Raw genomic sequence first — 20,977 nt, 5'->3', positions numbered from 1 at the left:
AAAAACAGCCCCTATTTTTGACGCACAATGATGGCATCCCCCCTGCGCACGGAGGGGGGCACTCACCCTCGCAGGTCTCCGAATCTGCCTTGAAGACAAAGCCTGTGGGACAGGAGCAGGAGTAGCTGCCCGGGGTGTTGCGGCACAGTCCATTATCGCACAGCAAGCGATTCACCAAACACTCGTTGATGTCTGCAGGAATGACAGAGCGCGTAAGTGCACAGGGCCAGACATGTTCGGGATACATGTTTATTCAGGAACAACCTTCGATCTTCACATGCATAAAGGAAGACATCAAAAAACCTGAGTTTTACAATTTAGAATGGCGGGAAGAGGGAGGAGTGTGCTCATTCCCTCCGCTGCCTGCTGAGGGCGCTATAGACTCACCGACACAGTTTTTCCCACTGGTGTCAGATTCGTAGCCGATGTTGCAGATGCAGCGGTAGCTCCCTCTCAGATTCTCGCACATGCCATTTGGACAGATATCCGGGTCCAAGGCACACTCATTGATGTCTGAGGAAGAGCAGAAGGACTTTATTCTAGGAACACTCCTCTCCAAGCTGCCCTCATGCCATAATAAAGACAATTCATCCAATGCTCCCAAATACATAAGCCATGTGGACAAACATACACTGCAGTTTAACCTCCCAAAATGCAACTTGAAAGAGACCTGTACAGAACTTGTGTTGAGGAACAATCACAGGGGACCCCTGAATGGCTCAAGGTGTTCACCCAAGACCAGGCTGCGTTCTATGATCTGAGTGTTGTGTGTTTGAGCGTGGGTAACATCACTAGCCACTGAATGGGATTCCTCAAGCGGCAGTGTGCTATTGGCTGAGCTCTCCCTGCAGCACAGCAATCTCCTGCTGGGGAGGGACAAGCCTCTCGTCCAATCGTCTTTGAGCTGGGCAGCCTGTGATGCGTTAAGAAGAAGGTGGGCAGGACAGAGGACTCTGCCTACACTTCCTCATTCTCTCCCATGTACGTAGTGGGGTCCACACCTCTCAGCTGAGACATGAAAGGCATACAGTGGGCGATTCCAAATAGGTGGGGTTTAAAAAATATAAGCTGCGATTCTAGATTTTAAAATATATATAATCACCAGTTCACATACTTGTGCTTTTATGATTTTTCACCTAACGTTTTGATTGACAATCGTGAGACAAATTACAGCTATACAGTAGGTTACATATAAATCACCGACTACATAATGCTATATAATCCTAGATTGCTATAGGATAACTGGCACACACAAAAACTTTCACTATTGACTCATCTCCACTAATTTTCCCCACACTGCCAGCTTCTCTTGGAAGAGCTGTGTGTTTGTGTCCTCACCTCTGCCGTCTGCCGTGATCCCAATCCCACTGCTGCACAGAGCCTGGAATTCCGCTGCGGAAGGAAACAGCAGGACAGTGAAACACAGCAGCTCCGCACACTCCCAGTCCTCGACTACCGCCCCCCGACTCTTCAGCACAGCGAGTGACTCCAGGAAATTGTTCGCCCTGACTGTTTTTTTTATTGCTGCAACAAGTTATTGACCACAGGAGAAAAGGGCGGAATCCAGCCAGGCACAGTTGAAAGGACAAACACGGGGCTTGCAACAGCAGTGAAATACAATCTGTGGTGCACAGATTCCTGAAGAACAGAGAAGCAGCTAACTACATTTTCAGTCCTGGGCGGAGGCTGAGACAAATTACAACACAAGTAGAAGACTTTTAACATGGACAAGTTCACAAGAGCAGAGTGATAAATGAGACAAATGAGCTCTTATCCTTTCTAACATGCTCTTATGTCGCCACATCCACAGGTAAGATAGGTGTTTATCGTAAACTCACCTCAACGATAGAGTACAGATGTCAAATGCAGGCAGTTTGTATACAAGTCAATACTGTATGAATTCCTTAAATATTATTGTTTTGCTTACATTTGACATTGTGTGTCGATGCAATGCCATGCATCAGATATAACTCACAACTGTGTCTTAAATGAGCAGCTTAGTCTTTTGTTTTTGTATTTTGGTGGATTGCACGACAAGAGGAACATCCCGACATCAAGGCGTGAAATACAAGTGTGATCACCTGAGCTGCGGGCCGGGCAGGGCAGGCAGGGCTCCCCGAAGCCGTGCTCGGGGCTGGTGCAGCAGCACTCTGATTTCGTAACGGCTCCGGGGAGGGGCCGGGAGCAGGTGCCCATCTTGATGGCCCCGTAGCAGGTGCTGCGCATGTGCGTGTCCACGCAGACGCGCCCGTCCACGTCGATGGCCAGGCCTGGCGGACACTCGCAGCGGTAGGAGCCCTCCGAGTTGATGCAGCGCCCGTTCATGCAAATCCCCGGCGTCTGGCACTCGTCGATGTCTGAGCAACCCGGCCCCGGGGGTTGTGGGAAACGTGTGGCACGCAAGACGGCACAAGTAGAAAAGAGAGAGAGGAAAAGGGCATCCAGGTTGGTAAGATCAGAGAAATCAGACGTTAAACACAACAAGACGTTATCTGTGATGAATAAATAACCATGGAGAAGAGCAGAAGAAATGCCCCATACCAGTACAGTAGCGGCCACTGGGCGCCAGGGCAAAGCCTGGTTTACAGATGCACTTGAAGCTGCCATCTTCATTGATGCACATCCCATTGAGACACATGTTGGTGGTGGCACACTCATCGTGGTCTGAGAGAAGAACAGGGGAAGATTAAATGAACTATGACATCAATTACTGTGAATAATTGGGAATTGTTAAGTCATGTATCATACAGTAGATGGCCACATCCAGAGGTGGTGTCTGACATTCATGGCTGTGCAATGGATCCTACATCCAGGTTTAATTAATTCGTGGTTTCATTCTGTTGTTGCAAAAAATGGGGTTGAAAAACTACAATTCATCAGGCTGCAGTTCTACATTGAAGATTTTAACAGTGGCTTTGTTATGATAGGAGAAATATATCTAATTTTACCATTTTATACTTTCTTTAGCGGGTCAAACACACGCTCTTACACATAAACACATAACACACAGCAACAAACCATTAGAAGATGCGTTTATTTGCAAATATTTAAAACAAAGTCTGATCTTAGTCAGATTTTTAAAATCTGGCCAAAGAATAGCCAAAATCTTAGCTGCACTCTTAATGCAGGCTCATTGACTCGGTTCACGTTTGCAAAGAGTCCTGTGTTATTACTAGCCAAGAGCAAGTCGGTAATGAAGACGTGGCTCCAGGCAGTGACTAATTTAAAAGTTAATTTAAAAATAAGCAAAACGGGAACAAACACCAAAAGTCTGGCACACCCTGCCATGCAATAGTCCAAGCATGTCTTTGTTAAATTGCGTCAGCAATTGCATGCTGTGACGATCGACAGGACAGCACTTATTTTCCTCAGCGAGAGGAGACAGAAGTGCTGCTGCTATAGGGCAATGGTGGAGACGCTGCAGCAGTACCCACCTATACAGTTCTTGCCGTCAGGGGTGAGCTCGAAACCGGCGTTGCAGATGCACTGGAAACTGCCGTCGGTGTTGACACAGCGGCCATTGCGGCACATAACGCCGTTGACAATACACTCGTCGATATCTGAGGAAGAGAGGGGCAGCCTGAAGGGTGACCTCTGCTGGCCCGACACAGGAAAACATAGTTCTTTACACAAAGGGTGGGAGTGTGGAACAAGCTACCCAGCCATGTGGTTGAAGTCAATACTCAATTAACTACCAAATGAGCTACATGGGACAAACTGCCTCTTCTCGTTGATAATTGTAGTACACTCGCTGTACACAATGTGTATAGCTGAGTTGTATATTACTATAAGATAGATATGTATTCCATGTTAAAACAAATCCCAGTGAGGTTGACCAAAGGGATTTTAATATTTTACTTGTACTTTGATACCCTGGGAACCATCACTCACTACATCCAAACTGGTAGAAAAAATTTCAGCCATGTCTGGCCTAAATGCTGATTGGCTGAGAAAGTTTTAGCCATCTCTGATCTACAAGCTGATTGGGCAAGAAAGTTTCAGCCATCTCTGACCTACGAGCTGATTGGGTGAGAAAGCTTCAGCCATCTGTGGCAGAACAATAGGAACATACCAATACAGGCCTGCTTGGTAGAGGTGCTCTGGTAACCATCGTGGCACTTGCAGTGGTATGATCCTGGGGTGTTCACACAGTCGCCGTTCACACAGGGATTGCTGACACATTCGTCCACATCTGAGGGCAGGATAAAACGAGAGAGCAAAAAACAGAGTTGTGAGCATTTCCACTGTTTTCCTGCTTTTTACTAATACTTCGACTATGGGCTCAATAAACAATGCAGAGGAAATCCAGAACCGGAGTTCTGGTACTCAGACAAAACAAGGTGTTCCTCCAAGTGGCCTGAAGGTGGCAGCAGAGACAGCGCCTCAGCAGGCACAGTGCAGCGGAGCACCTACCGATACACTCCCCGCGCACATCCTGGCGGAAGCCCAGGTTGCACTCGCAGCGGTAGCTGGAGTGAGTGGGGATGCAGCGGCCGTTCAGACAGAGGTTGGTGAAATGCTTGCACACATCGATGGTCTCGTTCAGTGTGACTGTGCCTGCACAGGCACACATGTGAAAAGACAGCAGAATAGTCTTGTTAAAAAACTTCAAACTCATGTGTGCACCATTGAGAGGAAATGACAAGCATGCAAAACCATGTTCTAAGCCATATGGGAACGATAAAAGAAAATACATATGAAGAGCAAATTGTACGGCCAGGGAATGGGTACAGTACTGACAAATAATGGAGACCTCGGACCATCACAAATACAATTCTCACGAAGAATGAGATGCAACACAACAAGAAATGTCAGCTAGTGCTTTAAAAATCTTTGATGGATAGAGAAAAGCACAAATAAACATTTCTTTCTTCTTTTAAAGCACAGTGATTCTTAGAAAAGACCATTTATTTTTCCAAATGCCCTGGAAAGCAAAACAGTTTTGGCCACCCTGGTAGAAGACAAGTCGACGTGATGGCACCACTCACCGATGTTAGGGCTTGGGCCACCGTTTCCTCCGAAACCTCCGCCCCCTATAATTCCTCCTCCGTTGCCGTGGTGACCTCCATTGCCAGTTGGCCACCCAGTGTTTGGTCTGTAGTTAATGCCCCCCCCAGTGAAGCCCCCGTTGTTTCCTGTCCCGTAGGGTACCCCTGCGATACACAGGCGGCGGTACTCATCTAGAACAGAGAATGGAGAACAAAGTGACTAGTGCACCACAAGAGCATGGACACTGATTTAGAGCAGGCCTCTCTTTAAAGCAGCAGCACCTGAACACTGGGAGAAAAATGTTAAATTGGTCCAATTAAGGCAATAGGGAGCTGAATGAAGACCTGCAGTCACTATGGCCATAGAGAATCAGAGACCCCTGACTTACAGCAACCATCCCCGCATTGCATGAAGATTTTTTACACCACTAAAGAAACTAAAACTAAAACTCATTTTCTATGATTTACTATGTACGTGTTCTATGATCTGGACTGAGGCAAAGAAAGACTGTTCACTATAAACCTCTGCTGCCCCCTATCCAACACAAAAGACGTATCTGATCAATTCTATTAGTCATCTTGAAATGAGTCGTGACTAAGGTAAAAATTCACAATTCCGTGAGTCCTCTGTAATGGATTGGGTTGGAGAAAAGCCTTTACTACTTAAAGTAAATATCTGGTATATAGAATATGTGCAATGGATATAACCTGAAATCGCTACTAGGATCAGCAATGGTTTTAGGTATTCACACCAGCTGATCACTGAATTAGTGTCCAGCCTGGGTCTGCTTCAGCCTAAAAGAGGCCTCTTTTGCTGATGAGGAACAGGGGGGTTAAACACACACTGAGAATTATGAGGAGGCCAGCTAGTCCTCTTTCAGACTGCCAGGGGAAAAGTGGAATTTGTGTTCTAGGCAAATTTAGTGGCATTAGGGTTATTATAGTGGCCCCAATCCTTTTAATGTATGCTTGTTTCCTTAGTTTCTCAGGAAAATGAGTGGCAATCAGGCTATCGGTGACGTTACAGGGGCCTCAGCAGATTAGTTAGACCAGTATTTCCTGTCCCGAATGGGTTGGAGCTCGTCTGAGAAGCAGTCAGGCGCAGGGCCACTCTGTGGAAACACGAACTGGGACTTGCATTAAAAATGACAGTCGGATCATTTCTATTTATAGCTGCACATTCACAACGGACTGAACAGAACAAAATCCAGCCGGTGCCCTGAAGACTGCACCGCACAAGGGGAGAACCGGAGGAGGATGAGTGAAGGCAGAGGGGCCGTGTTAATTACCACTAGTATTTCCCAGGAATACATTTTCTTATTTATTTGGCAGGTGCTTTATCGTAAAAGATGATGAAATGGGTTAAGATGAGCTAAATCAGTTAAAAATAGGCGTAAAAGATGATTTAAAGAGAACTAAAAATGTGGAAACACCCCAGCCCTGGACCAGGACTAAGCACCCCTGAAATAAAGGCAATGACTAACAATCTGTACAGCCCACATTTTCCCTCTGGGAACAGGAAGGCACCTGCACAATGGCAGTGGCATCGCTCTCTGTCTTTAGGAAAGTTCTCAAGCTGGTGTAAAGGTGCGGACAGGGATGCAGACACTCACCAGAACCCCTGACAGGACACATTTCGGGGATCTGCCCCACGGCCCAGCAGCGGCCCGTGTCACAGCAGCACTGCATCTTGGTGTACTGTCCCGTCAGCTCGCTTGCGCAGCGCCCGCCTGCCAGGGCGGAGAAACAGGTGCCCACCCGCTGGTCTGCACAGGGGAAGAGGAGTTAGCTGATCACACAGATAACAGAGTGTCCCACGGGAGCACTGAGATCAGGCTGACTGCCTGGTTGTTGCAGTAAAACTGAGATCAGGCTGACTGCCTGGTTGTTGCAGTAAAACTGAGATCAGGCTGACTGCCTGGTTGTTGCAGTAAAACTGAGATCAGGCTGACTGCCTGGTTGTTGCAGTAATATTAGCTGCATGCAGTAACAGCTCATGTACATCATGTGAAAATCCTGCAGAGAGGCACACGAGACACTTAACATGACATTCAACATCAGAACAAAGTAAAAAAATTATGGATTATGCCCAGCTCTAACTGAGCGTTTGTCATTTCTAAGAATGCTTCCTTTCAAGGAACAGAGCTGAAACCTGCATCAGTTACCACATTTATTTTCTGGAGTTAATCCATCCATCCATTTCCTAACCCTCTAAGCGATCAGAGTCGTGATAATAATAATAACTATGAGGGCTACACAGAACACTGACTCCATAGGATATTTTTATCGTGAGCACATTTTGTATAATACTCGCCTAAGCATACCACATAACAGAGAGGAATCTGTGCAGTTTAAGAACAAATTATACATATTAAGGAGAATCAATTTGATTTAAATTGATAATCCCAGAATAAATCCATTTTCTAACATATCATGAGAGTTACCAAAGCACAGACAGGTTTATTGTAATGGAAGGGAATGATAGATGAAGGGATGAAGCCCAAGGCAAATCTACAGCAAAGTATCTTGAAATGCCAAAGAAAGACTGTTACTTGGCTGAAAGCTTGAGAACGCTGTTGTTTCTTGGTAGTTTGATTGGAAAACCTACAAGCCATAACAGAAAAGAAACAGGGACATGTCAAGTGGGCTATTCTAACTAACTCCAGGGCATTTAGATAGGGGACTCTTTCTGAAGGTGGAGAGCATGCACCCAGTGGCCACAGATGGGTATTTGATGTACTTTTAGATCGGTTAATTCCAGATGTGACTTTTTCAGGAGTCTGGGATCAGCTGGGGATGGTGTGTATGGAACCCCCCCCGGTCCATTCTTGGTAAGTGGGGTTGAATGAAACAAGGGGGGTGTGTGCGTCTGGTTGGGAGAGGGAAGGGGTGCTAGGTGATTAACTAGACAAACGAGCCAGCAGTCTGGAATTAATCAGTTCCATGTGGAGCAATCTCAGCCAATTACATCGGACATGAGAAGCTGTTCGTCTGGGGCTGCAGCAGTACACTTTAAGCAGTGCTGGACTGCTCCCCTGTGAGTAGACCAGCTGGGGGCAGGAAGGGAGAGAAAGGGGGGAGATTTGAAGTGTGTGTGTGTGGGGGGGGCATGAAAGAAATTAGAAACAGACCTTGTTCTCAAATGCATGCTTTAATTTTGCAGACCCTTTTACAGACTGAGGTTTAACATTGCGACAGGGCATTAGAACTGATTAGTGTCGCTCTGAACAGCTCCCCCAGGGCTTGTTCTACACACAGTTCAGAGCCAGCGCAGGAGCAGGCCCCTTCCAAATATTAAGCCACTGGCATTCTGAGCGCCCCCCCCCGGCCCCCCATTCCTGGCTCACCTCTGTGAGGGAAGGGTTGCTGTTAAGGGGCCCCCATTGTATTCAAAGAATCTAGGTCACATTAGCAAGGGGCAGTTTGGAGACTGAAGACTATGTCTGGATTGGGAAACCTTCCTTAGAATAGCAAGTACTCGGAGACAGAAAAATCTATCCATCCTTTAAGCGATGTGAAAACACAAAAACGCATATACACGCCCAGCGATCTGGGGTGTTGCACAGTCATGCCGTGACACAGAAACAACAGGGACCTATCAAAAACCCTAATCTAACTCTAGGGTGTTATTTTTTCTTCTATTGGCGCCCTGGGATGCTGCGGTTTGCAAGGGAAGGGACCGATGACCATCCAGCCGTCTGAAAAGCCAGGAAGAGGAGAAAGACGAGAAAGAGAGCAGGAGAAAGAGAGGGAGGGCATGCGAGAAAGCAGGCGGGACCCCTGCAGTAAGGGAAAAAAAACGGCCCCTCGGCCAGAAACAATATTGAAACGTTAGCTGGGGGAAATAGCTTCTGCATGATGTGTCCACTTTGGCGTTTAGGACTGACAGAGGGGTATGCTGAGGAGGTACAGCACAGAGCAGGCAGCCCATTCTTGAAAACCCCAGCCACCCTAGGAAGAGACTGACGTACCCTTGGACTGTGCTTGGACAGTCTCTTTTGCAGAAACCGTTCTTATAGAAAGAAGTACGGGTAGGATGCTTTTTGCCAGCACAAGCACTGCGATACACAAGCACTGCCAGCACAAGCACGCAGTCAGGTGCCTTTTTTTATCTTAAATAAGGTGTTGCATGTACCAGCCACCTTTCCCTGTTGTTTTTGGTGTGTGAGCCCCCCCCCTTCTCTCCCCCTGGCCCCGCCCCCACTTCGTTTGCTGCTGTGTTATTGAAAAGAACCAAAATGCATCTTAAGCAGCGACTGTGGTCCACCTCCGTAAAAATGGAGGAAAGTGCTCTCGAGCGTAGCAACATCGGCTCAGGACAGGGAGGTGTGAAACGCAAACTTCGGAAAATCGTGTGCGATGGGACGGAAATAGCACAGCAGGGAAAAGGTAGGCAATGTCTGTGAACGCACAGCGCAGATCGCCCATGGTGAATGTTCATGAGGGCTGTCCAGCCGGGCTCTGAAAGAGAGACCTCACTCACCCGAATGTGCCGAACAGCTCATTTCTTCCAGCCATGTTCTCCTTCAGTCTACACCTACGTTTCTGACTGGCAGGTTCTTTGTTGTATTTAACAAAAATTTATAACCACAGCGTAATATTTTCCATCGTTGGCACAGTTTGTATGAAACTCAGAGCCCGCAATTTTCTAGATGTCCCTGGCCCATTCTGTTATTCTGGTGTCAAATTCGATCACTCGCCTCCGCCTATAAGTGATCCCAGATGCGTTTACATTACCACTAAATGATCCAATGTGAACGCCTAAGAGATCCAAGTGAGATCAACGTCAAGTTGGTTTGATGTTTTGAAGACAGGTATTTACATTTCACACAAAATAAACAAACAACAAAAACGGCACACAGGTGTCAGAATGGCAAAGTGTAGACAATGAATAAGCAAATCTTTGTATGTTAACATGGGAAACTCTTCCAAACTTCTTCAATGGAAGGATTTTCCAATTGAAGTTCCCGACTATACTGGCCAAGAAAAAGGTGTTCAGATTTTCTCATTGGATGGAATTGGATAATTTAGTCTGTTGTAAGCCCCGCTTAAATTTGGCACCCCTTGAATGACGTCCAGATGGATGCTTAAATGTGGACTTGTAAGGTCACACACACAGGGGAAACGCCCTGTCTTTTAATTCAAATCCACATGTTCATGACATCACCCCGACAGGCATGGATTCTTGTGAGTTCCTGCAGGATGGGCTACAAGTGTCCATTTGTTCCAAAAAGAAACGAGCTCGCTGAAGAAGTCTCTTCACAAAAGCTGGACTGGTTATCTGTTCTTTGACAACAAGTCCCCCCTGAGAGAGGCATTTAACAATCGCCTCTGAAATGCAATTATTTCATGCAAATGAAATGTTCCATAAGCCTAGGTCTCAGAGCCAAGGCAAGAGGAAGCCACTTACCCACACATCTGGAACCATCTGCGCTGGTGACATAGCCACGGGGACAAGTACAGACGTAGCTGCCCGCTGTGTTGGTACACTCCCCACCGCCACAGACTCCAGAGATGGTGCTGCACTCGTCGATGTCTGAATACACACAGAGCACAGAGCAGTCAGGTGGCCAGGCGGGCCCGGTCAGAACTCTCAAGGCAAACATACATCACTGCACAACAGCACAGCTACAGCCATTGCTCAGTGCAGTGTCAGCCTTCCAGGCCTCATGGGAAAGCTGGATTGGGAGAAGGCCTGGCTACCTCGCTGGGGAGAGGAGGCTACCGCGTAATCCTTTCCCCAGACCACATGATCTCGGAATCCAGCTGCAGGATTCTTCCACCGGCTTGTCCCATCTGAGAAACTCTGCTCTGGCCTTAACTGGGAGCCAGGGATCAGCTCTCCTGAAATCTCATATCTTGCAGCTTGAGCATTTCATTTTGACCCTCTCATTTCGTATTGCTTCAGAGCTGCTTGTAGTAAACAGGACAAGGTAAAATCTCGACTCCTCTATGATTAAAATCCCTTCCACCTTTTTAATACATCATATTAATACATCGGGAGCATTTACTCTAGGTGTTAAACTGGTTTAGAACACAGCAGAGCTGGCAGAATTAGTTTTTCTTCTTGAAGCCAGTAAAATACTGCGACGCTACAGAAATCTACTGTAGGAAACTGAAAATCTGCCTTAGGTATACACCCCTGTGCAGGCAGACACTGCTTTCTGATTTGTGTATTTGCAACGCCCACCTCTCCCTGCTTCCCTGAGATCTGTACCAGAAATCCCTGCCCAAGATATGAGGGTTTGGAATGAACAGTCGGCCAACCGCTTGTGACAAAAAACCATTGTCTTCCTTTATAATGTTGCACATGTTGGACCAAGGAAACACTAAGCTGAATCCCACAAGCAAAGAAAAAACAACTGAAAGATGACACCAACCCCCTGTTAGATGATGTGATAAAATCCAGATGGTTAGAGGAGCAGGATGGACATGGATAGCCAGGAGCTAAGGGATTGATCCAGGGGTGGATCAGAAAAGGCTGATAAGGATGTGATGTTATGTATACAGTATATTATATACGTAAAGCTCAATAACGTTGTGCACATTCATCCATACATATAATATAGGAAAGATTCTATCTCAGTAAATCTCATTAAAATGCAGATTTGGTGTAGGCACATTGGAGATTCGATCATATTATAAACAAAAAGTACAGTAGGGTCCATCTGCATGCAGTAGGTTAAAAAACTTAAAAAGCCTGTTGCTGGAACAGCCGTTCCTGTAAAGGGGGCACTGCGTGACCCAGCTGAGAACCTCTGTAAGACGACGTCCAACGTTGTTAAAGAGCAGAACAAAACCTGCAGTCAGCATTCCGCATGAACAAGCCCAGACTTTACTCACAGCAGACAGACAGCTGTATTGAAAAGGAAATGTCTGCCATCTGGATAAATGGCCACTGCACAGGTCTGCAAGCCTGTGTGTGTGTGTGTGTGTGTGTGTGTGTGTGTGTGTGTGTGTGTGTGTGTGTGAGAGTAAATCAGGGGACTTTGAGAGGTTCTCTTGTAATAATAAGCAAATCTTAGCCTATGGTCCTCTCTCTTCCTTCATAAATTCTTTTCCCCTGGTTTGTCCAGATGCTAACACCTGGAACTGTGACCAGAGAACTGGATTTATTAAATCAAAAGATACTGAAATGAAAAAAAGTTTGACTCTTGCCCCACATGCAACATATTTCTGCTTCCAAGGAGCACAATTTCATTCACACGGGAGAAGCATTGTTAATCTTAGCACACCTCCATGCTCTAATATCAGACTGAAGTGCACTCCTCCTACGGGATGGGTTTTGAAGCCTGGTGTTCCAGTGCCACTCTTTCGGCAATCAGCCAAAACCCCTCAGCTATTTGTAAATGAAATAAAAGATTCCCTACACATAATTTATAGCTTATGATTCCCCCCACCCCTCACCCCAATGATTTGCACCTCGAACTTTAGGTTTTTCTCCAGCTTCTTTTTTGGAAACTTATTGAGATGTTAACAACGCCCTTCTCGTCCCAGAAAACTTTCTTGGATCTCACCAACCCAGGTTTCCCCCACTCCCTCCCGCCCTTTTCCTCGCTATCCCAGCTGGGAGACTAAACAGCCATGGATCTGAGTGCCCAGGGGCTTTAAGTCTACAGTCTCTCATTGTCCCGCAATTAACACTTCGACCCCCCCCCACCCCTCTTCCCAGCCCCCACTCGCAATACTGTGCTTCAAAGGACAGAGAGCACCTTTCTGGCAGTCAAAGGCTAAGGAGTGTTCGTTCAGCTTGTAGTTCAGACAATCCCACCCTTTCACAAGCTTGACACGCTGTTCAGGAGCCAGAAGCCAAGCGCTACCTGACATTTTAATTAAAGGATGCTCCTGGACTCTTACTAAGAGGTGACCTCAGCTGTCTGGAATGGACTCACCCCCCCCCAAAAGCATGGATCAGCTCTTTCCAGGGACTCTCAGAAGCAGCTATGCTCACACACAAAGATAAAAAAAAGAACACCCCCACTCCCAGTTCGACAGATACGCAACTTAACGTGATTCCGATCCACGCAGTTCTGACTGGAGCCTCGCTCAATGAGCTTCTTCCCAGCTTAAGTTACCATTTCAAGCCTTCCAAGCCTTCAGGCTGAGCATTACTAATCCCCTTTGTCAGCGGACGGTGATGAAAGGAGGAGTGATACAGATAACGCCATCTGCCAAGTGTTTCTATGTATAGGCATGTACTTATCTCTTATCTCAGAGACCCGCTCTAGCAAAGGAGAAAGAAGAAAATGCAAGCCTCGTCTTTTGTGGCCCTAGAGACCACAGTGCTAAAGCAAATTTGAAATGCACGCAGAAGTCTGAATGCAGGACAAGGCTTTTTTTAAAAAAAATTCCAGCATGTGATATGGTCTGATTTGAAAATTACAAACACAAAGAAGAAAACAAAGCAATAGAGAATATCCCACCCTGGTCCTTTTAGCAGCACAAGCAATGGCCTCTCGTGATTCTTTCGACACCAGATTCAGAGGTTTCTGAATGACCCTCACATGTGCTTAGCTAGACCCGGCAACCACAGATGGTTTCACATAACAGTGTTTAACACAAATACACCCACGGCTTCACAACCTCAGTTTTTCCTCTACATGTCTTCCCGTGAGGATTTTGAGTCTAATCTCTTAGCTCAGGCCAGTACCGGCAAGCCAAAAAAAGAAACACAAGAGCACTGTACTGGACATGTTCCTCCCCTTTAGCGTGGGACAAACACACACATAAATAATGGCATGATAATAAAAGCAATCTCTAATTCCTTTAGCTACAGCAACAAGAATGAGACCACATATCTTCCTGAAGAGCAGGATATCATACAAACTTTCACCATGACTCTTGAAAGGTCCTTGTTTGTTTTTACTTTGCATTGTTTAAATTCTGGCTGAAGCAGCGCCAAGGAATGCAGCACATATACAGGGGATTGAAACCTGAACCGTTGATCAGTGCTCATAAGACACCAATGCACAGGACTACAGTCAGTATTTGCACAACAGTAACGCAAACACTTGTTGGGAGGCCTTATAAAAGGGACCAAAGAATAGGAAAGAAAGCTTTGAAATGGGATGGATTGAGACTGTCACTTGGGCTGTTGTAAAGGATAAATTTACAGTACAGAAACTCCAGTAAGCACCACTCGGTGCTTTGGGCACGTCACGAACATCTATTGTTGGCTGGAAGGTGTCACCCTGCACTCCCTCATTCTCCTGTGTGCGGTTGTGGGTTCTTAGCCATGAGCCTATCCATCTGTCCAGCCATTTTCTAACTGCTGCTTTCAATTCAGGGTCAGAGGGCAGCCAGAGCCTATCCCGGCAAGCAATGGGCGCAAGGCAGGGTACGCCATGGATGGGACACCAGTGCATCGCAGGGCAGACGCACATTAACCTACCAGTATGTTTTCAGACTAATACACTAAAGAAGAAACACAATCATCATTTTATTCCTTTAAGAAGTGTGAAGTCAGAACCTTCAGAACAATTCATGGTTAGAATTAGCTTTGCCTCATATATATCTGCCACCACTTGAGAGCTTCATATGGTTTCTCTACCATAAAAGAGCAGAGTGATTTCAAATCATTACAGAAGCACTGAAGACACTTCTGATCTTGACTGCTGTATTCTCCAGGTCTGACTCTCTACAATTTTGCTTGACCGCTGGGACTGGAGTCGTGACAAGGTAAAGGCAATTTATACAGGAACAGTCCAAGGACAATTTAGGGTCTGAATGGTCAAATGTCTAGGATGGGAAATACAGAGGAACCGTTGCTGGCAACACTGCAGAACTTCAGAGTCCTAGAAGTGAATGGCGCACATAACAAAATCTTTCTGGCATGATATAAACCCTCTTAATTGTGTACATTGTGATATGTCAGCAAAATATTTAGAATGATTTAATCAGTCTTTACTCATGAATGTTAAAATAAAACCATATGACCTTATGGAAGCGCCATGAGAGAAAAAGCTTGTTTACCAGTTGAAGCCACCCCCATGCCCAGACAGACCTAATGCACAAGTCGAAAACATTCCGGGCAACGTTCAGTCTCGAACCCGCGCCGTGCACCCACTCACCCTCGCACTTCTGGTTGACTTCGCTCTGTTTGTGCCCAGCAGGGCACTTGCACTCATAGGACCCCACAGTGTTGATGCAGTTCCCACCCTGGCACAGCCCCGGAATGGCCTGGCACTCGTCCACATCTGAGAGAGAGAGACAGAGACAGAATCCATGATGCCTGGGATTTAGGGAATGTGGACAAACTGGGCCAAAGGATTTTCAGAGCTATCAGTGATTACAGGAAAAACCAATCTCTATATTTTTAAAATATCACCCCTTCAAAATTTTGTTTCAAAGCCACATTCATGTTCTGGTACATTAAACTTTTGACCACGGTGGTATCATTAACCTTCAGTGAAATAAAAGCTTTGGGAATGTTAAGTGACACAGCATGGAAATCTTATTTGTAATACTTTGGAGTTACAGTTACTGTTCCTTTCTTTGTGATCTAGCAGATACAGAAAGAACACAAGGAGCCATGAATTGCTCAAGACCTTTTCAAGACATGCTCCAGAAGACATTCTGCAAGAGACTCGTTTGAGTGTTTTGCAAAGCTCCCGAAATGGTGCCGTGATGCAGGGAACATGTAGGCAGGGATATCTCTACAAACAGGGAAAGGTATTGGACTGATGAATTCAACTGGAACCCCAGCTGACCCGCAGATGTTAGGCTCACCCTGGCAGGCCCCCGTACGAACGTTGGGGATGAAACCACGTCGGCAGGGGTGTGGCTGGGCTGGGCACATTTCGCACGGGTGACCCCAAGCACGGCCAATGGTAGCACAGCAGAGGGTCTTGGTGCAGACGATGCCACTCAGCTGACCCTGGCACATCTGATTGTTGACCTGAGTGAAGCACGGCCCAGTGCGGTAATCTGGAGGAGAGACCGAAAGCAAGAGAAATCAGAGAAAAAGAATGAGGTCGTCTGATATCCAACTAAAGGGCTCACCAAAGGCCTTTGACAGAAGTCTCTGCAGGGGGGTTTACAAAGCCCACTGCATCAAAGCAGAGATCAGCTTCTGAAAGGAATTGTAAAAATCTGAGTTTCGATAGGCCATTTTGCATCACTCTATACAAATCTTTAAGAAAATTGATTGATGTGAATGAGAGAGACAGAGAGAGAACCAATTCAAACTGGGCTCAAACAGCACCAGTGTGGCTTTGTTTTCAGGAATTAGTGAGGGACCATTGGCCACTGACTGAGCTGTTTACTGGGAAGTAGTATGCAATTGAGTAAACCGCACTTCAGAAGTCCAGGAGCGAAACAGTGAACAGTGAATTCAACAGTGCTTTGCAACATCCAACATCCAATCCCATATAAAGTGAAATTCCTACAGACGGCTTCATTGCTAACTTTATCAGTGACTTGAAACTTTGTATAAGGGTCATTTTGAGTAAAACGACCAGCGATGAAAAAAATAACAGTAAAATAACCACAAAAAGGGTATCAAACCTGCTATCAACTTTTCGGGGAAATAAAAAAGACATTTCCTACAGGTCTGTTTGTGGTCTAATGAACTGTGGGTAACTGGTGCGGAATATTACAAGCATTTGACCTTATCCTGAGCTGCCTATTGCAATGCACATGTGCAAGTGCCACATGTGTGCATTTAAAATAAAGTCAGATGCATAATGGCTCTGCCCCCTCAGTACAGTCTGTACAGAAGTTTGCAGCAGGTAATAGATCGCTATTCTCAATGACCTAAAATGTTTCCCTCAAAATGGCAGGTAAACCCTTCTGAACCTGTGGCTGACTTGTGGTTGATGAAAAACAAAACGGCGCTGCACCTAAACTAGGACAGACTTGAGAGCCGGAGGCAGTCAGTCCCCCAGGGCACCCCCCTTCCCCCTGCTCACTCCCGTGACCTCACAATCTTCCTGGCCAATTTGAGGCCAGGCATGTCAATCTCCTCTGAGGCCCAAAGACCCGCTGAGCAAAGCAACAAACATCTGGGACTGATCATCCCGCCTGGCTGGAGACGAGGCTAGAGACACCGTCTCCAGGCTGAATGTGCCCCGACGTGTATGGAACTCTGATTTTGTCCATCTCCCAGCATATACAGTACCATATACTACAATCCTCCAATGCCAAGAAACAAAATCAGACAACCACACCTTCTGACCCCCCGGTCTCTCAAATTAACTAATTTAAAGTAAACCAGACCAATCTCAATGCTATGCACATCGGGACCTCTTGTCCTATTTTAAACTTGACATTTTTTATGTTCTTACTGTTGTACCTGTAACATCTGGATCCAGAATTTAATTACTGTTTAATCCCACTGAAGGATTCTGGTGCTCCTCTGCTACACTCTGATTTGGGCATGGATTGCCTTGCATGCTTAACACTGCGAGATGTACTGCACAGGATATGTGCCCTCAAATCAAGGATATTGTGTTGTCAGCCCCTATTCCAACCTAGACAATACAGACAAGAGCCCAACCCACTGTGCCAAAACACTACTCTCTTGCTGCAGGGAGCTGCAGTGCTCTTAAGTGCTTTGGAGGCTGATGCCACCCCAACATGATAATATAATACTTACTGTATTATACTGCTTAGACTAGCATAGTGTAAGAAAGTCAGGCATTTTCATATGGTTTTATTAACAGTCAGAATAAATCATTCCTCTATCTCCTGATTGCTCCACTGCCTCTTCTGACTATGCTGTTTCCTAGAAAGATTGCAGTTCACCGAGCCTAAGACGGTAAAAAAAAGTTTTTGGCCTGTGCAAGATTACAACCAACACCTACAGAAATGAACAGATAAGAAGGTCATGCAGTGTTGATCTGCAAGGCCACCCAGCTCTACCAGGTCGGTGCTAATGCATCAAAGGAGCCATGAATGGGAAGAAAAGCTGCTTGAATTTGGGAAAAAGTCCATATTGCAATACTTTGATCTTAAAAAAAAAATGCTGAAATGTGTGCTCCCAAACCTTTGCACAATGTGTTGTGCTCATTAAGTATGACCCAAGAATAATGCAGAAACAGGGGGAAAAGAAGCAAGCTCACAAAGTGCTGGTCCAGCATTGGGCAGCACAGCTGATCTGGTTGCAGGCCCTGAGACTCACACTCAGAACAGCACCCGCCAAACAAAAGACTCTTGAGTTATGAGTGTGGTTGTAATAGGCTGACTAGGAATTACAAAGCCACAGCCTCAGACCCCAGGGGCTCAGGAAAGCAGCCTCTGTACACAGCTGGAAAACCAACCGGTAAACTCCTGTGAGCTCTGTAGCCTGAGAACATTCCCATTCTGACTCCAGAGAGCTAGAAATGGGTGGTGTAGGGGCCAACTGGGAGTTTAGGAACGCTGGCAACATTCGGAAGCAATTTCTACATTTATTACACTCTGCACAGATCACACTGGATGACAGTGTACCCCTCCTGCTGTTGTCCTTTCTTTCTGTGGGATGTTTGGTCACTCAAACCAATCCCTTCCCTTTCCATTCCCTGCCATTATCCTTAGTTTTCCTACGCTGCCTGCTCCTCCATACTCTACAGAAAAATGCCATCCCTTCCCAAGAAAATCTTGCAAAACCTAATCACCTCCTACAGAGATATTTCATCATTAACCATCCAATTTTTTAGGACATCAGAAGAGGTTTATATTTTCCAAAAGTAATGGAAATCTGCAAAGCGGAGTAATATCAACTGGTGTTTGTACTAAAGCAACAAGAGGAGTCCTTGTAACACAGGTAAAACATTCTAGACAATGCCCAGGATCAAGTATTGATACTCTACAAGGGTCAGGTATCTGCCTTCTGTGCAGGTTTCACAAGTGCCAAGTTAAACAGAATAAAAGTTAGAATAGAGCTGGATGCTCCTTTATCTTGTCACAAGATAGAAAAAGAGCCAAACAGTGTGGTTTTCCACCAATATCTTGAACCTTTGACCCCAAATTAAATGATATCATAGCAAAATTCAACAGCCTATCTTCTTCACGGTGGGGAAGGGGAGAATGTGCTCTGAAAGAAAAAGGTCAAGGCACTCTCTAGCAAAAAGGAAATATTAGAAACTCCTAGGCTTTCCTGACAGAAGTTTAATGTTTCCGGTATTGAACAGCCTGGCCTCTTAAAGCAGAGTGATTTATAAGACACCTAAACAGGACAAGCAATGACCCCCCTCCCACCACCTCCTCCTGAGAACGTATTCTTTTCAAGGGCAGCCAGAGCAAAGGCCTCACATTCTTGACCAGCCACTAAAAATTAGTAGCTGATGTCAGTCTTTAATCCCATTCCTTTATTTCACATGCTGTGCAACCTCTTGCCTGTTGTGCATGTTCTTGGGTATACTCTTACACTAATGTTTCTGCTAATTGTTAGTGGTGCCTTACCAAATTGTTCCTCAAGGCTGACAAACATGGGGAAGAATTTGCTGGTTATACAGACTTAGATGCATAAACATTCAACAACTCACATCAGAGCACAGTGCAACACAACTGTCCTTCCCACCACCAAGTGGGGCGTTTTGGAAGAGCATTTTCAGCCAATATATATGATAACTCTCTCAAGCAGGGAAAGCAACATGCTTTTGGAGCACCTTTTTGAAGTGGCTGGCACCTTTTTCTTATAACTTACAACATCACCTTTGAAAGTCAAAAGCATGGAGCAGAGTCTACGTTGTTTTGTGCAAATGGGGTTTGAACAGTTATACATCAAACAAATGTTAGTATTTGTATTTATAGAGTAATAATAATGAATTATAGTAGATTGCATTTCTACATTCTAAAGGATCCTAAATCATATTTCTGTATAGGATCCACACTTAAGTGTAGAAAGGAAATATGGAATTTCCCTCCCTGCCTTCTCCAAGAGATCCCAGTGAGACAGACTTTGCTCCAGGAGACTTGAGTTTGTGCTCGATATCATACAGGCTCAGGTGGTATACAGTACGTGTCACTTGTTGCTATTTGATAAACTATCACAAAGCTCAAACAATGCTTTGGCCAACGAAGAGATGCAACAGATGTTTCAATTAGCATATCTTTGCACGAACACACATGCTCTTAGTACACAGGACGCATTGTTGACTTTTTACGGGTTGTTGCAACGAAGACTCAAATTCTGGCGCCGTGGCCATCTTGTTTGAGGAAACTGGCACACAGACCCACTGCCCTTAAGTAAAAACGTGTCGATGATTAGCTCGTTTCCATTTTGTACTTAATATAGTCAACCCTGTGGCTAAAGCAAGTACTGCTCTGTAGTTTTTTTTCTGTGAGACTTCAGGGACAGCTAATAAGAAAAACACAATAATGTGGTTCTTTTTTTTTCCATCCTTTCTTGAATAAGCTGGGACAATTGAAAACAAAACCACACTCGCAGTGACAACCTGGACAGCTCCCGCATCTACCGCAAGGCCTTACTGCAACGATCTGAGTCAAGCTCCAACAGCAGATTGCTGAGCCCCAGCCCTCCCTGGGTGGAGAGGTAACCCATCAACAATGCCATCCTCGCAGGGAAGAGATCTGCCACTAAGCTACTGCTTTCCCGTTTCAGCTAAAAGTGTGGAAAAAAAAAAGAGTATGCACACTGAAATGCACAAATATAGCCGTGAGATCCCTTCCCCAATCAGTAGGTGCTAGCTGTAAATGTTTTGACCCAAATTGAAGACGACAGACCATCTTTTAATTACATACTGTTTGTAACGATTTGCTGTATGTAATCCTCTCTTTATGGAGGTATCATGCTGTGGCTCAGCTTTGCACTAGACAGCAGCATGGCTGATTCTGCCACTTGTTGAGGAAACAGCATCTCCACCGATGCTCCAAAGGCCTGTGTGCATGAATTACAGTGTGGGCTGTAACAGCACCCCAAACGGTAGTACTGCATCCACACTTTGAGCGGCATTGCAGTCCAGTGTGAAGCAATGGGGCAGCCCTCCAGGGGGGTCAGGTGAATGGAAAAAAGCTATTTTAAGTCACAGGAGATTGCCTTTTGTTGA

General features: G+C 45.7%; 1 protein-coding gene across 1 annotated transcript in view; it reads right to left on the bottom strand.

Annotated features, from left to right (window-relative positions):
- The window catches only part of fbn3 (fibrillin 3), a 74,457-nt gene that overhangs the window by 30,812 nt on the left and 22,668 nt on the right, over positions 1 to 20,977 (bottom strand). The window contains exons 7-19 of the mRNA XM_088621669.1: positions 15,717 to 15,914; positions 15,059 to 15,184; positions 10,399 to 10,524; positions 6,602 to 6,754; positions 4,989 to 5,180; positions 4,414 to 4,557; positions 4,073 to 4,192; positions 3,435 to 3,560; positions 2,542 to 2,664; positions 2,082 to 2,357; positions 1,339 to 1,392; positions 388 to 513; positions 67 to 192 (exon numbers count right to left, since the gene is read on the bottom strand). Of these exons, the coding sequence (XP_088477795.1) occupies positions 67 to 192; positions 388 to 513; positions 1,339 to 1,392; positions 2,082 to 2,357; positions 2,542 to 2,664; positions 3,435 to 3,560; positions 4,073 to 4,192; positions 4,414 to 4,557; positions 4,989 to 5,180; positions 6,602 to 6,754; positions 10,399 to 10,524; positions 15,059 to 15,184; positions 15,717 to 15,914 (1,890 nt within the window). The remainder of the gene's footprint in view (positions 1 to 66; positions 193 to 387; positions 514 to 1,338; positions 1,393 to 2,081; positions 2,358 to 2,541; positions 2,665 to 3,434; positions 3,561 to 4,072; positions 4,193 to 4,413; positions 4,558 to 4,988; positions 5,181 to 6,601; positions 6,755 to 10,398; positions 10,525 to 15,058; positions 15,185 to 15,716; positions 15,915 to 20,977) is intronic.

This window comes from Lepisosteus platostomus, chromosome 27, assembly GCF_059453375.1.
Source record: "Lepisosteus platostomus isolate fLepPlt1 chromosome 27, fLepPlt1.hap1, whole genome shotgun sequence".
Lineage (NCBI taxonomy): Eukaryota > Metazoa > Chordata > Actinopteri > Semionotiformes > Lepisosteidae > Lepisosteus > Lepisosteus platostomus.
This window is presented reverse-complemented; position numbering and strand designations above follow the sequence as displayed.